The 15,433-nt window shown below is 46.1% G+C and overlaps 2 protein-coding genes and 1 pseudogene across 2 annotated transcripts; 2 read left to right on the forward strand and 1 right to left on the reverse strand.

The window, feature by feature from the left end:
• The first annotated feature begins 531 nt into the window (after positions 1-531).
• Positions 532-6,611, forward strand: LOC119946957 (annotated as a pseudogene).
• A 4,936-nt stretch (positions 6,612-11,547) lies between these two features.
• Positions 11,548-12,104, reverse strand: LOC119946917 (histone H2B type 1-O-like). The gene has a single exon (XM_038768398.1). It carries the CDS (start codon positions 12,083-12,085, stop codon positions 11,705-11,707), a length of 381 nt encoding a protein of 126 aa, XP_038624326.1. The 5' UTR covers positions 12,086-12,104; the 3' UTR covers positions 11,548-11,704.
• Positions 12,105-12,619: 515 nt separating this feature from the next.
• Positions 12,620-13,012, forward strand: LOC119946906 (histone H2A type 1-like). Its single transcript, XM_038768386.1, has one exon. It carries the CDS (start codon positions 12,620-12,622, stop codon positions 13,010-13,012), a length of 393 nt encoding a protein of 130 aa, XP_038624314.1.
• The last annotated feature ends 2,421 nt before the right edge of the window (positions 13,013-15,433 follow it).

The following is a 15,433-nucleotide window of genomic DNA, read 5'->3' on the forward strand; positions in this document are numbered from 1 at the left end:
GGATTAGGAAAGAGGGAAAAAGAGGCAGCTGTTTTAGGTTTAGGAGATGGAGGGGACACATTAGAGGATCTTGGGGTACCCTGGGGTATATCTGTAATTTATTTATTTTTATTAATGTCTGTCTCCCCCTCTAGACTGTAGGCTCGTTGTGGGTGGGGAAATGTGCCTGTTCATTGTTGTATTGTATGCTCCCAGGCGCTTAGTACAGGGCTCTCTACACAGTAGGCGCTTGATATATATGACAGAATGAATGAATGGGTGAAATCTGTTTGTGGGGGAAGAGCGAGGCTGGGAAACAGTGTCTCCGGGATGGGCAAAGTGGGTTGTGCTGTGAGCAGACTCCTTGGATCCTTGGTGTCGGGGTGGGTACCCCCCTCCTGTGACAATTCCACCCCCGCAAGATGATCCCCTCACTCACCCTTACCTGCCGCTGACTCATCTCCTCTGCTCTCCTGCAGCTTGGCGTAGCGTGAAAACTGGTAAGTAAGTTGACAATTTCTCCAAGCAAAACAGTTGCTACCTTCACCCCAAATGTCACAGGATATGATGAAAGAACCCTTGTGGAGGATAGCAGGCTACCCTCGCCCAAACCGCAAGCGGGTTCCTTGTGTATCTGGCTGCCTGAATCCACTGTCCTAGGGAGACCAACGGGTCAGTGATTCCCACTCACCCACTTGCCCCGTAGAAGTCAGACCAGGCGTGGCCAAGCCCTTCCTAGGGCTAAATGTGGGAGTCCATCTAAGCCCCATCTCTCTGGGTGATCCCCTACCACCTACCTATCAGGGATGGTGAAAGTGTTTTTTGTTTTTTTAATGGGTTCAGCGCTTACTATGTGCCAGTCACTGTACTAAGCGCTGGGGTGGATACAAGCAAGTGGGACTGGACACAGTCCCTGTCCCACGTGGGACTCACCATCTCAATCCCCATTTTACAGAAGAGGTAACTGAGGTTCAGAGAAGTCAAGTGACTCGCCCAAGGTCACACAACAGACAAGTGGTGGAGCTGGATTAGAACCCATGACCTTCAGACTCCCAGGCCCATGCTCTAGCCACTATGCCATACTGTTTCCCTGCCCAGCCCTTTCTTCTGGCCCAGCTTCCGTGCCCCCCTCCCCCTGCCCAGGCAGCCTTCGAGGGTCCCACCCCTCACCTATTCTCTCCACCCTCCCTCCCAGCTGAGCTTCGCAAGTCCGTGGTGACCCTGAACCCACCATGGGTCAATGTGATCGAGGGGGACCAAGTGACCCTGAACTGTTGGGATCCCGGCTTTCTGGGGGACGTTGGCACAGCCACCCAGTGGTTTCACAATGGCACCGCCATCCAGAACCAGACCTCCAATTACAACATCCAGGCCACCAACTTGGGCGACAGCGGGCAGTACTCATGCCAGAAGGGGGACTCTGCCCAAAGTGACCCCGTGAATCTGGATGTGATAAGTGCTGGTGAGTGTGGAAACTGATGAGACTGGGGTTGGGGGGGTCGGGCGGAGCTGGGCGAGGACCAGATATTGTCCGGGAATGCCCCTGGGTGGGGGTTAGGTTTGAGACTGCCTGTCCGGGCTCTAAGGTGTGAGGGGAGAGTATGCAGTAAGGGGCAGAATAATGATAATAATAATTTCGGTCTTTGATAAGTGCTTACTATGTGCCAGGCACTGTACTTAAAGCTGGAGTGGATACAAGTAAATCGGATTGGACACAGTCCCTGTCCCATGTGGAGTTCACAGTCTCAATCCCTATTTTACAGATGAGGGAACTGAGGCACAGAAAAGTAAAGTGACTTACCCAAGTTCACACAGCAGACAAGCGGCTGGTGGCCGTGTAGGCCTCAGGAAGAAGGGAGATGTGCGTGCTGGAGTATCCTATGAATTACATCTGCCTCCCTTTCTTGGTTCATGTTACAAGTTACCTAACCTTGGCTTCATGGACTCTGTCCTCTCCTGGTTCTCCTCATCTCTCTGGCCGTTCATTCTCAGTTTCCTTCCTAGCCTCCTCTTCCCCCGACCAACCCCTAAATGTAGGGGTTCCTCAAGGGTCGGTTCTTGGTCCCCTTCTCTTCTCCATCTATACTCACTCTCTCGGTGAACTCATTTGCTCCCATGGCTATAACGATCATCTCTACACAGATGACACCCAAATCTACATCTCCGCCCCTGTTCTCTCTCCCTCCCTCCAGGTTTGTATCTCCTCCTGCTTTCAGAACATCTCTACCTGGATGTCCGCCCACCACCTAAAACTCAACATGTCCAAGATTGAGCTCCTTATCTTCTCTCCCAATCCCTGTCCTCTCCCTGACCTTCCCGTCACTGTGGACGGCACTACCATCCTTCCCATCTCACAAGCCCGCAACCTTGGTGTCATCCTTGACTCCTCTCTCTCATTCACCCCACACATCCAATCCGTCACTAAAACCTGCCGGTCTCACCTTCACAACATCGCCGAGGTCTGCCCTTTCCCCTCCATCCAAACAGCTGCCTTGGCACAATCTCTCATCGTATCCCGACTGGATTACTGTACCAGCCTCCTTTCTTATTTCCTATACTCCTGTCTCTTCCCGCTTCAGTCTATACTTCATTCTGCTGCCCAGATTATCTTTCTACAGAAACGCTCTGGAAATATCACCCTCCCCCTTCAGAAATCTCCAGTGGTTGCCTATCAACCTTCACACGAAGCAAAAACTCCTCACTATTGGCTTCAAAGCTCTCCAACCCCTTGCCCTCTCTTCCCTCACCTCCCTTCTCTCCTTTTCCAGCCCAGCCCACATACTGTTCCTCTGCCACTAAGCTCCTCACTGTGCCTTGTTTTTGCCTGTCTCATAGTCGACCCTTGGCCCACATCCTACCTCTGGCCTGGAAGGGCCCCCCTCCTCACATCTGCCAAATTAGCTGTCTTCCCCCCTTCAAAGCCCTACTGAGAGCCCACCTCCTCTAGTAGGCCATTCCAGACAGAGCCCCCCTTTTCCTCCACTCCTCCTCCCCTCCCCATTGCCCCTACTCCCTTCCTCTGCTCTAACCCCTTCCCCGCCCCACTGCACTTGTGAATATTTGTACAAATTTATTATTCTATTTATTTTATTAATGATGTATACATATATATCTATAATTCCATTGATCTATTTTGATGCTTTTGATGCCTGTCTACTTGTTTTGTTTTGTTGTCTGTCACCCTGTTCTAGACTGTGAGCCCATTGTTGGGTAGGGATTGTTTCTACCTGTTGCCAAATTGTACTTTCCAAGTGCTTAGTACAGTGCTCTGTGCTCAATAGATACGATAGAATGAATGAATGAATGGGCACTGGGGTTTTCTTGTTTTGATAATAATAATAATAATAATGATAATAATAATGATGGTACTTGTTAATTGCTTACTAGGTGCCAAGCACTTTTCTAAGCACTGGCCTGGCCTGGAATGCCCTCCGTGCACATGTCTGCCAAACTAGCTCTCTTCCTCCCTTCAATGCCCTACTAAGAGCTCACCTCCTCCAGGAGGCCTTCCCAGACTGAGCCCCCTTTTTCCTCTCCTCCTCCCGGTTCCCCCGGCCCTAGCTCCTTCCCCTCCCCACAGAACTTGTATATATTTGAACAGATTTATTACCCTACTTATTTTACTTGTACGTATTTACTATTCTATTTATTTGTTAATGATGTGCATATAGCTATAATTCTATTTATTCTGATGGTTTTGACACCTTTTTACATGTTTTGTTTTGTTGTCTGTCTCCCACTTCTAGACTATGAGCCCATTGTTGGGTAGGGACTGTCTCTATATGTCACCAATTTGTACTTCCCAAGCGCTTAGTACAGTGCTCTGCACACAGTAAGCGCTCAATAAATATGATTGAATGAATGAAACACTGGGATAGATACACATTAATCAGGTTGAACACAATCCCTGTTCCAAATGGGACACTTGTAGTTTAGTGGAAAGAGCACAGACTTGGGAGCCACAGGTTGTGGGTTCTAATCCTGGCTCTGCCACTTGTCAGCTGTGTGACTTTGGGCAAGTCACTTCACTTCTCTATGCCTCAGTTCCCTCATCTGTAAAATGGGGATTAAGACTGTGAGCCCCACACGCGTCATGCGGTTGATGGGAAGCTGAGCTGGGTGGAGTCCAAGCCCCGCCTTCACCGGACAGTGGCCTGGCCCCTTCACAGGCCCTGGGGGTAGAATAAAAACTTCAGGGCCTTCTAGACTTTAACCTCACCGTGGGCAGAGAATGTGTCTGTTATACTGTTCCAGTGTCCTCTCCCAAGCACTTAATAATAATAATGATGGCATTTATTAAGGGCTTACTATGTGCAAAGCACTGTTCTAAGTGCTACAGGTTGTCCCACGGGGGGCTCACAGTCTTCATCCCCATTTTATAGATGAGGTAACGGAGGCCCAGAGAAGTTAAGTGACTTGCCCAAAGTCACACAGCTGACAATTGGCGGAGTCGGGATTTGAACCCATGACCTCTGACTCCAAAGCCCATGCTCTTTCCACTGAGCCACCCTGCTTCTCTATGTGTGCAATACTCTGCACACATTAAGTGCTCAATCGATAAGACCGACTGACCAATCTTAACCCTTTTGCCTCTGTTTCTTCCAGACTGGGTGAACCTGCAGGTTAACGGCTATGAGTTCCCAGAGGGGGGAAACCTGTCTCTGAAATGCCGAAGCTCGAGAGACTTGATCAGGAGTGATTATGAATTCTTCTGCAATGGCAAGACCTTGAAATTCTCCTTATTTCCCAAATATTGCATCTCCCATCTTAACTCCAGCCACAGCGGCTCCTACCACTGTAGAACACAATCAAAAAATTCGCCTCCTATTACCATCACAGTCAAGGCTGGCTCTTCAACAGGTTGGTAACTAAACTAAAACTAAAGTTGATCCTAGGGGGACTGATCCGAGGTAATAATAATAATAATGATGGCATTTATTAAGCGCTTACTATGTGCAGAGCACTGTTCTAAGCGCTGGGGGGATACAAGGTGATCAAGTTGTCCCATACGGGGCTCACAGTCTTAATCCCCATTTAACAGGTGAGGTAACTGAGGCTCAGAGAAGTTAAGTGACTCTTCCTTCCTCCTCCCTCCCTCATCTACCCTTCCCCTCCAAGGGTCAGAGCCCTTGCTGTCAACTGGCCCACGTGGAACAACCCGATTACCTTGTATCTACCCAGCGCTTAGAACAGTGCTTGACACATAGTAAGCACTTAACAAATACCATCAGTATTCATCTGGAAAATGGGGATTAAGACTGTGAGCCCCATGAGGAACAACCTGATTATTTGTATCTACCCAAGTGCTTGGAACATAGTAAACGCTTAACAAATACCATAATTATTATTGGCCAGCCAGTCAGTCAATCGTAATTATTCAATCATATTTATTGAGCGCTTACTGTGTGCAGAGCACTGTACTAAGCGCTTGGGAAGTACAAATCGGCAACATATAGAGATGGTCCCTACCCAACAAGCTTACTGTGTGCAGAGCACTGTACTAAACCCTTGGGAGAAGCAGTGTGGCTTACTGGATAGATCTCAGGCTTGGGAGTCAGAAGGATCTGGGTTCTAATCCTGTCTCTGCCACATGTCTGCTGTGTGACCTTGGACAAGGGACTTCACTTCTCTGGGCCTCAGTTACCTCATCTGGAAAACAGGGATTAAGAGTGTGAGCCCCATGTGGGACAGGGGCTGTGTTCAATCTGGTTAATTTGTATCTACCTCAGCACTTAGAACTATACTTGGCACATAGTAAGCGCTTAACAAGTACCATTCATTCATTCAATTGTATTTTATTTATTCAGTCAGTCATTTATTGAGGGCTTACTGTGTGCAGAGCAATGTACTAAATGCTTGGGAGAGAATAATACAACAATAAACAGGCACATTCCCTGTATTTATTGAACACTTCACTGTGTGCAAAGCACTGTACTAAGCACTTGGGAGAGTACAGTATAACAATAGATGGACACATTCTCTGCCCACAGTGAGTTTACAGTTTAGCGGGGGAGACAAACAATAATTTAAATAAAGAAATGACAGATATTATTATTAAGAAAGTGAAGTAGTGTGGTTTAGTGGAAAGAGCCCGGGTTTGGGAGTCAGCGGTCGTGGGTTCTAATCCCAGGTCTGCCACTTATCAGCTGTGTGACTTTGGGTCAGTCACTTAACTTCTCTGTGTCTCAGTTACCTCAACTCTAAAATGGGGATAAAGACTGTGAGCCCCACAATGGGACAACCTGAATACCTCATATCTACCCCAGCGCTTAGCAAAGTGCTTGGCACATAGTAAGTGCTTAACAAATACCATTATTATTATTATTGTTGCTATTATAATGTAACAATAAACAGACACGTTCTTTGCCTACAGTGAGTTTACAATCCAGAGGTGGGGATTATCAGTGTTGATAGTGCACTGTACCCCCAAATCTAATGCTGTTTTTCTCTCCATTTTAGCAAAGCCAAGTCACTTTCCTTCCTGGATCCACCTCATTTTCTACCTGGTCATAGGACTCCTGTTTGCTGTGGATACAGCTCTCTGTGTCACCCTGTGGAGAAGACGCGTGAGACTTGGGGGGCAGAGAAAGGTTCAAGTAAGGAACCAGTACGAAGAGGCTCAAGGGAAATGAGCAAGCGTGGTCTATCAATCAATCAATCAATCAATCGTATTTATTGAGTGCTTACTGTGTGCAAAGCACTGTACTAAGCGCTTGGGAAGTACAAGTTGGGAACATATAGAGACGGTCCCTACCCAACAGTGGGCTCACAGTCTAGAAGGGGGAGACAGAGAATAAAACCAAACATATTAACAAAATAAAATAAATAGAATAGATATGTACAAGTAAAATAAATAAATAGAGTAATAAATATGTACAAACATATATACATATATACAGGTGCTGTGGGGAAGGGAAGGAGATAAGGTGGGGGGATGGAGAGGGAGAGGAGGGGGGAGGGGGAGGAGGGGGATAGAGCCCAGACCTGGGTTCTAATTCTAGCTCCACTGATTGTCTGCTGTATGACTTTGGGCAAGCCACTTCTTCCCTCATCTGTAAAATGGGAATTATGACTGTGAGCCCAATGTGGGGCAAAGACTGTGTCTAACCTGATTACTTATTTGTGCCTCAGTTACCTCATCTATAAAATGGGGATTAAGACCACGAGCGCTTTGTGGGACAGGGACTGTGTCCAACCTGATTACCTCTCTGTGCCTCAGTTACCTCATCTGTAAAATTGAGATAAAGACGGTGAGCCCCATGGGGGACAGGAACTGTATCCAACCTGATTATCTTGTTCTCTACTTCAGCACTTAGTACAGTTCTTGGCACACAGTAAGCGCTTAAGAGATTCCATAAAAAAAAAGAAATTCCTACGCTGTGGGGCAGAGTCAGCCTTATATCTGCTCCTGGCATCTGTCCACATTCCTCCCGGCTGGTCTCTGCGGCTGCAGCAAAGAACCACTTCAGTCCTTTTGTTTGGGTCAGGAGAGGTCTCTCATTCATTCATTCATATTTATTGAGCGCTTACTGTGTGCAGAGCCCTGAACTAAGCACTTGGGAAAGTACAACAAAACAGTAAATGGTGACATTCCCTGACCACAATGAGTTTACATTCTAGAGGTCCTTGAACCTGTCCAGGCCCTCAATTATTCAATTAATCAATCAATGAATCAACTGTTTTTATTGAGCACCTACTATGTGAGGAGCACTGTACTAAATGCTTGGGAGTAAAAGACCCTATCCTTGACCCCCAAGGAGTTTGCCATCTAGAAGACCCTTCCCACAGGCTCTCCTCAGTGGTCCAGCTAGAGATCGATTTGGAGGCAGTGTGGCCTAGTGGAAAGATCACAAGGCTGGGCGTCAGGAGACCCAGCTCCAGGTCTGCCACTGACCGTGTGACCTTGGTCAAGTCACTTAAACTCTTTGGGCTTTAGTTTATTCGTCTGTAAAGTGGGAGTCAGATTTGTGAGGCCCATGTGGGACAGGAATTAGGTTGGATCTCAATTCTTGTACTTATTCCAAATCTTAGCACATAGTAAGCACTTAATTTGTGCCATTATTGGTATTTATTTTGATGTGGATCCAGTGATATGGGTGAATAGATCCCCTTCTCAGAGAAACAGCCCAGTGAATAGAGCACAGGCCTGGGAGTCAGAAGGACCTGGGTTCTAATCCTGGGCTCTGCCAACTGTCTATTGGTTGACCTTGGGCAAGTCACTTCATTTCTCTGGGTCTCCATGACCTCATCTGTAATGGGGGCCCCCTAGGCTGTAAGCTTGTTGTGGGCAGGGAATGTGTTTGTTTTTCTTTTGTTCTCTCACAAGTGCTTAGTAGAATGAATAAAATGGGGATTGAGACTGTGATCCCTATGTAGGATAGGGACTGTGTCCAACCCGATTTGCTTGTACCTATCCCAGCCCTTAGTACAGTTCCTCACACATTGTAAGCACTTAACAAATACCACAATTATTATTATTTTCCAGAAGTGGAGAGCAAGGTACTTTATCATATTTCATGCCAAATAGCAATCCTTAGTCCTTCTGATATACCAGGGAATCCTTGTTCCGAAGGTCTTTCTGTGGCCCTAAAGAATTTTATTACACTTGAGGCCTCTTCTCATTTGCAGATTTCACATCTTGTGGGAGACTTACCTTGTCTCAAATACCTCACTGCTTCTTGCTCTCCCCCTCAACCTCTGAAGTGCTCTTACTTGAATAGAGATTTTAATGAAGCTTGGACTACAGTGCTTAGTATATTATATTTGGGAGAGTACAATAGAATTTGTATTTATAATCTCTGCCTTTGATCATTTTACAATCTACCAGGATTCAAAGCCCATTTCTACACTCTGTCATTAAATAAGGAAAGGTCTTTAGTTTGTGATTGCAAGGTGTTAGGATGTGAAGGGAAACCCTTCGAAAATTAAATGTGTGGATGTGCACATCAAAAGCAGTAATTCATAATCTTTTCATGTTACATATTTGCATTAGTACTTGATCTGTTTTTGAATTGTTCAATCACCATTCAAAAATAAAAGTGTATATTTGTTAATTTGGTGGGGTCTTGACTATAAATTAATATACTTTACATGAATTCCAGTAGGAAGCTAGACTTTGCTTAGCTCTCTTGCTTAAGCCTCAATTTTTATGGCATCAATTGAGAACACTAGCTGGGGTGTATCAGTTAAAGGAATCCCTTTCTTGGACGTTTCTCCTCTGAAGGAGAGGATGAAGGTCTGGGGTGGGGGCAACCATGAATCAATCAAATTTATTGACTGTTTATGGTGTGCAGAGCACTGTACTAAGCGCTTAGGAGAATGCACTGTAACAGAGTTGGTAGACACATTCCCTGCCCACAAGGAGCTTATCATCATTATTAGGACTACGCACACAGTACATGCTTAGTAAATACTATTGAGTACATACGATTGAATGAATAAAAGTATTTGTTGAGCACTTACTATGTGCAGAGCACTGCACTAAGCGCTTGGGAGAGTACACTATCAGAGAGTTGGTAGGCACAATCCCTGCCCACAGAGTCATGTGATCCTTCTTCTTGGGCTCCAGGAAGAAACGCTTTAAAACCTAAATTCTCAACCTGGTCTTGTGGGCAATTGACTAGGCCACACTTCTTCAGGGGGGAATCACACAATACACTCCTGGGGATCCCCAAGCACCTCATATAAAGCTCCTTTATTTTTTTTTCCCAAAGAAAATTCCCAGAGCCATTGGATCCAGGCCTAAGCATGGCTGTGAGCTGCAATTAGGGGTAAAAGAGGAAAGGGGAGGGTGATTTGTTCATAGCAGTGTGGCCTAGTGGATAGAGTCCAAGCCTGGGAGTCAGAAGGACCTGGGTTCTAATCCTGACTCCACCACTTATCCGCTGCGTGACCTTGGACAAGTCACTTCACGTCTCCGGGCCTCAGGTCCCTCATCTGTAAAATGGGGATGAAGACTGTGAGCCTGATGTGCAACAGAGACTGTCCAACCCAATTTGCTTGTATTCCCACACAATGCTTAGTACAGTGCCCGACACACGGTAAGCACTTAAGCACCACAGGTATTATTATGACAACATATATTATTATATGTTGCCAACTTGTACTTCCCAAGCGCTTAATGCAGTGCTCTGCACACAGTAAGCGCTCAATAAATACGATTGAATGAATGAATGAATGAATGAGGGCATATGCTCTTCGATTTAGAAAGGCGGCATGCTGAGACTGTGAGCTAGTGGCTGGGAGGGAACATATCTACCAACTCTGTTGTACTGTACTCTTCCAAGCGTTTAGTACAGTGCTCTGCACACACAATGCTCAATAAATACCATTGATTGACCGAGAAGTGGGTGGAAGGGGAGAACACGGAATAATCGTTCTCCAACCCATTCTACTAGGAGACGGAGAAGCAGCGTGGCTCAGTGGAGAAAGAGCCCGGGCTTTGGAGTCAGAGGTCATGGGTTCAAACCCTGGCTCTGCCAATTGTCAGCTGTGTGACTTTGGGCAAGTCACTTAACTTCTCTGGGCCTCAGTTACCTCATCTGTAAAATGGGGATTGAGACTGTGAGCCCCACATGGGACAACCTGATCACCTTGTAACCTCCCCAGTGCTTAGAACAGTGCTTTGCACAGAGTAAGCGCTTAATAAATGCCATTATTATTATTATGGGGATACAGAGAGGAGAGAAACCCACTTTTTGGAGCCAGCTTGGTCTCAGGCTCCACCTCCTGTCCAAATACGAAACTTTTCCACTGCAAGTTTGGGATTCGATTCCTCCCGTCTCCAGCAGATTTGACCGGAGCCACACGGAGTCATTCATTCCATCTCGAGCGCTTACTATGTGCGGAGCAATGTACTAAGCGCTTGGGAAAGTACAATAGAATAAACAGGAACATTCCCTGTATATAACCACGCATGACAATGAATGAATCAGTCTAATGAAGAGTGACTTATTGGAAAGACTGTAATTTTATTTGTATTGAGGTCTGTCTCCTTCCCCTGCAGTCTGTAAACTCGTTGTGGGCGGGGAATGTAAGTTTATTGTTCTATTGTCCTTCCAAGCGCTTAGTACGATGCTCTGCACATACTTAGCACTCCAACACAAATGAAGATTATTAATACAATGAGGTCATAAGAATTGTTATTTGTTATGTGCCAGGCACCGTACTAGGTGCTGGGGTGGTGGCTTAGTTGAAAGAGCATGGGCTTGAGAGTCAGAAGCCGTGGGTTCTAATCCCAGGTCCACCCCTCCTCAACTGTGTAGCTTTGGGCAAGTCATTTGTAAATATTTATTACTTTATTTATTTTACTTGTACATATCTATTCCATTTATTTTATTTTGTTAGTATGTTTGGTTTTGTTCTGCCTCCCCCTTTTAGACTGTGAGCCCACTGTTGGGTAGGGACTGTCTCTATATGTTGCCAATTTGTACTTCCCAAGCGCTCTGCACACAGTAAGCGCTCAATAAATACGATTGATGATGATGATGATTTGACTTCTCCGTGCCTCAGTTGCCTCATCTGTAAAACGGGCATGAAGACAGCCCCACGTGGGGCAGCGTGACTAACTTGTATTTAGAACAGTACTTGGTACATAGAGCTTAACAAACACCGTTACTATTGTTGTTACAAACACATCGAAAAGAATTACAGCAGTTTTGCGAGCAGGTGGGTGGCTCTGAAAAGAGCCTTTGGTTTCAGGATGCGAAAGAATCAGACGGTCAGTTTACTTGGAGCTGGTGTACTTGGTGACGGCCTTGGTGCCCTCGGACACGGCGTGCTTGGCCAGCTCCCCGGGCAGCAGCAGGCGCACGGCCGTCTGGATCTCCCGGGACGTGATGGTGGAGCGCTTGTTGTAGTGCGCCAGGCGGGAAGCCTCGCCGGCGATGCGCTCGAAGATGTCGTTGACGAACGAGTTCATGATGCCCATGGCCTTGGACGAGATGCCCGTGTCGGGGTGGACCTGCTTCAGCACCTTGTACACGTAGATGGAGTAGCTCTCTTTGCGGCTCCGCTTGCGCTTCTTCCCATCTTTCTTCTGCGACTTGGTCACGGCCTTTTTCGAGCCCTTCTTGGGCGCCGGAGCGGATTTGGCTGGATCAGGCATAATAGCTACCAAAAAACCCCCTCAACGCCTCGACAACAATAGCGCTTCTACTTCGAAGCCCTCCTATTTATAGGATTCGTTATGTAAATGAGGTTTTGGCTTTGCTTCAATTGGATTGGAGAATAAGGAGGAGTTCCGTATGCAAATGATAGGATTCCAGTTCTGCTTTTCTATTGGATAGTATGCGTAAGGGTCTCTAGCCAATCAAAATGCTCACTTTGATTCCTTGCACAACGTATAAATAGCTTTCGTACTTTCTTTAACTGTATTTTTACTTCCTTCAATCAATCAATCCTATTTATTGAGCGCTCACTTTGTGCAGAGCACTGTACTAAGCGCTTGGGAAGTACAAGTTGACAACATGTAGAGACAGTCATCATCATCATCAATCGTATTTATTGAGCGCTTACTGTGTGCAGAGCACTGTACTAAGCACTTGCGAAGTACAAATTGGCAACATATAGAGACAGTCCCTACCCAACAGTGGGCTCACAGTCTAAAATCCCTCTTTGATTGTTAGTTGCTGTCGTAGCCATGTCTGGTTGGGGAAAGCAGGGGGGAAAGGCATGTGCCAAAGCCAAGACTCATTCGTCCCGGGCTGGGCTACAATTCCCGGTGGGTCATGTGCATCGCCTGCTTCGCAAAGACAACTATGCTGAGCGGGTCGGGGCCGGCGCGCCCGTCCACCTGGCCGCCTTGCTCGAGTACCTGCCGGCCGAGATCCTGGAACTGGTGGGCAATGCGGCCCACGACAACAAGAAGACCCGCATCATCCCCCGCCACTTGCAGCTGGCCATCCGCAACGACGAGGAGCTCAACAAGCTGCTGGGCAAGGTGACCATCGCCCAGGGTGGCGTCCTGCCCAACATCCAGGCCGTGCTACTGCCCAAGAAGACTGAGAGCCACCATAAGGCCAAGGGCAAGTAAAGCCAGGAAACACCAATCAATCAATCGTATTTATTGAGCACTTACTGTGTGCAGAGCACTGTACTAAGCGCTTGGGAAGTACAAGTTGACAACACCAGATTCCTCAAACCTACTGAAAGCAAAGGCTCTATTCAGAGCCACCCACCCTGTCATACAAAAGAAAGCTGTTACTACTGGGTTTCTACTAAAGGATGTTGAGAAAGTATAAAACATTACTAACAGATTGCCTCGTTCTGTCCACCACGGTTATGTAATACAGTAAGGACTAGTAACTTTAAGCACTTAGTATGTGCTAAGTGCTGTTTTGAGCTCAAGTGGATATAAACAATCTGGTTGGATACAGTCCTTGTCTCATGTTGTTTACAGTCCTGATCCCCATTTTACAGATGTAATAACAGGCACAAAGAAATTAAGTGATCTGCCCAATTTCACTCAGCTCATGAGCTAGGCAGGATTGGAACCTAGGTCCTTGACTTCCAGGCCTGTGCTGTATCCACTATGATATGCTGCTGCTTGTCTCATCCCGTCGAGTCGTCTCTGACCGATAGAGACACCACGGACCCATCTCTCCCAGAGCGCCCCGCTCTCCATCTGCAGTTCTGGTAGTGTATTCATAGTGTTTCCTTGGTAAAAGTATGGAAATGGTTTGGCACTGAAGCTTTCTGAACAGTAAACTCGAGTCTCTGCCCTCGACTCTCTCCCATGCCGCTGCTGCTCAGCATGGATGAGTTTTGACTTGTAGCAGATTGCCTTCCACTTGCTAGCCTCTACCCAAGCTAGGAATGGAATGGCTAGGCAGGCCTCTGCTTGACTCTCTTCCTGTAGCCAAGACTGGTAGAGTACTGGAAACTCCCCAGGTGTGACCCTGAGAGGGGATGTTGCTTCTAGTCAACTTCAGTTCAATTAGGTAATAACCAGTTCACTAAGTTAATATGTTCGAGAAAGTGAATAGTTGATTCCTGGTGCCGATCTACTAAGACATGAGATCATAGAGTTATATGCTTGTCTCGACTTTATCACAGCTCTGATATTAGTACAGAGGAGAGGAGTATATATATATATATATATATATATATATATATATATATGTTGACAACTTGTACTTCCCAAGCACTTAGTACAGTGCTCTGCACACAGTAAGCACTCAATGAATACAATTGATTGATTGAGTAGGCGAAAAAGGAACGATAGTGAAATGGATGTGACTAACTCATTTATTTACTAGCTGAGGCAACCATTCAATAGTATTACCGAGCATCTACTGTGGGCAAAGCACTGTACTACATGAAAGCAAGCGGGGAGCCAGGGTCAACTCCGTAGACCTAGGAACGTTCATGCTAATAGACTCCTGGATAATCAAAATTTAGCTTTCAGTCCTGAATGTTATACCAGGAGACATGAAAAAATGTCCCTGAATGCAATGAAAAAAAAGAAGCAGTGCCATAAAACAAGAGTCCTAATGAATGGCAGTATCGATGAAATGGTAATCAACCGCGTCCCAACATGGGATTTTCAAATGTTTTTATCCAATCAATTTGGACATTTCATTTTAGAGAAGCAGCGTGGCTCAGTGGAAAGAACCCGGGCTTGGGAGCCAGAGGTCATGGGTTCTAATCCCAGCTGTGCCCAGCGTGGCTCAGTGGAGAAGGGCACGGGCTTTGGAGTCAGAGGTCATGGGTTTGAATCCTGGCTCTGCCATATGTCTGCTGTGTGACCTTGGGCAAGTCACTTAACTTCTCTGAGCCTCAGTTACCTCATCTCTAAAATGGGGATTAAGACTGTGAGCCCCATGTGGGACAACTTGATCACCTTGTATCCACCCCCAGTGCTTAGAACAGTGCTCTGCACATAGTAAGCACTTAACAAATGCCATTATTATTATTATTATTATTATTCTCTGGGCCTCAGTTCCCTCAACTGTAAAATAGGGATGAAGACTGGGAGCCCCACGTGGGACAAAGTGATCACTTTGTATCCCCCCCAGCACTTAGAACAGTGCTTTGCACATAGTAAGCACTTAACAAAACACATACCATTATTATTATTATTATTGTTATTATTATTATTATTATTTTCATAGGCACAGGTGAGCCAGTTCTATGTGATTCTGATTCTGCTGTAGAAATATTTTTGGAATACAATCCTTGCCATTTATTAAGCATGCAAATTCCATTGATTGAAGCGAAAATTGCTTAAATGATGTCCTTGCAGGTCAGAAACGTTTTTGAATCCAGACCAGTTAATTTAAGTCTTCCCCAACTAAGCCCTCCTTCCCCCAACTCCTTATTCATTCATTCAATAACATTTATTCAGCGCTTACAGTGTGCAAAGCACTGTACTAAGCGCTTGGGAGACTGCAATATAACAAAAAACAGGCACACTCCTGCCCACAACGCCTTCACAGTGGAAGAAAAACAGTTA

The sequence above is a fragment of the Tachyglossus aculeatus genome, chromosome Y4 (assembly GCF_015852505.1).
Source record: "Tachyglossus aculeatus isolate mTacAcu1 chromosome Y4, mTacAcu1.pri, whole genome shotgun sequence".
NCBI classification, from domain to species: Eukaryota; Metazoa; Chordata; class Mammalia; order Monotremata; family Tachyglossidae; genus Tachyglossus; species Tachyglossus aculeatus.

Coding starts and splice junctions, on each gene's coding strand:
- LOC119946917 (XM_038768398.1), bottom strand. CDS start 12,085: ATGCCTGATCCAGCCAAATCCGCTCCGGCGCCCAAGAAGGGCTCGAAA.
- LOC119946906 (XM_038768386.1), top strand. CDS start 12,620: ATGTCTGGTTGGGGAAAGCAGGGGGGAAAGGCATGTGCCAAAGCCAAG.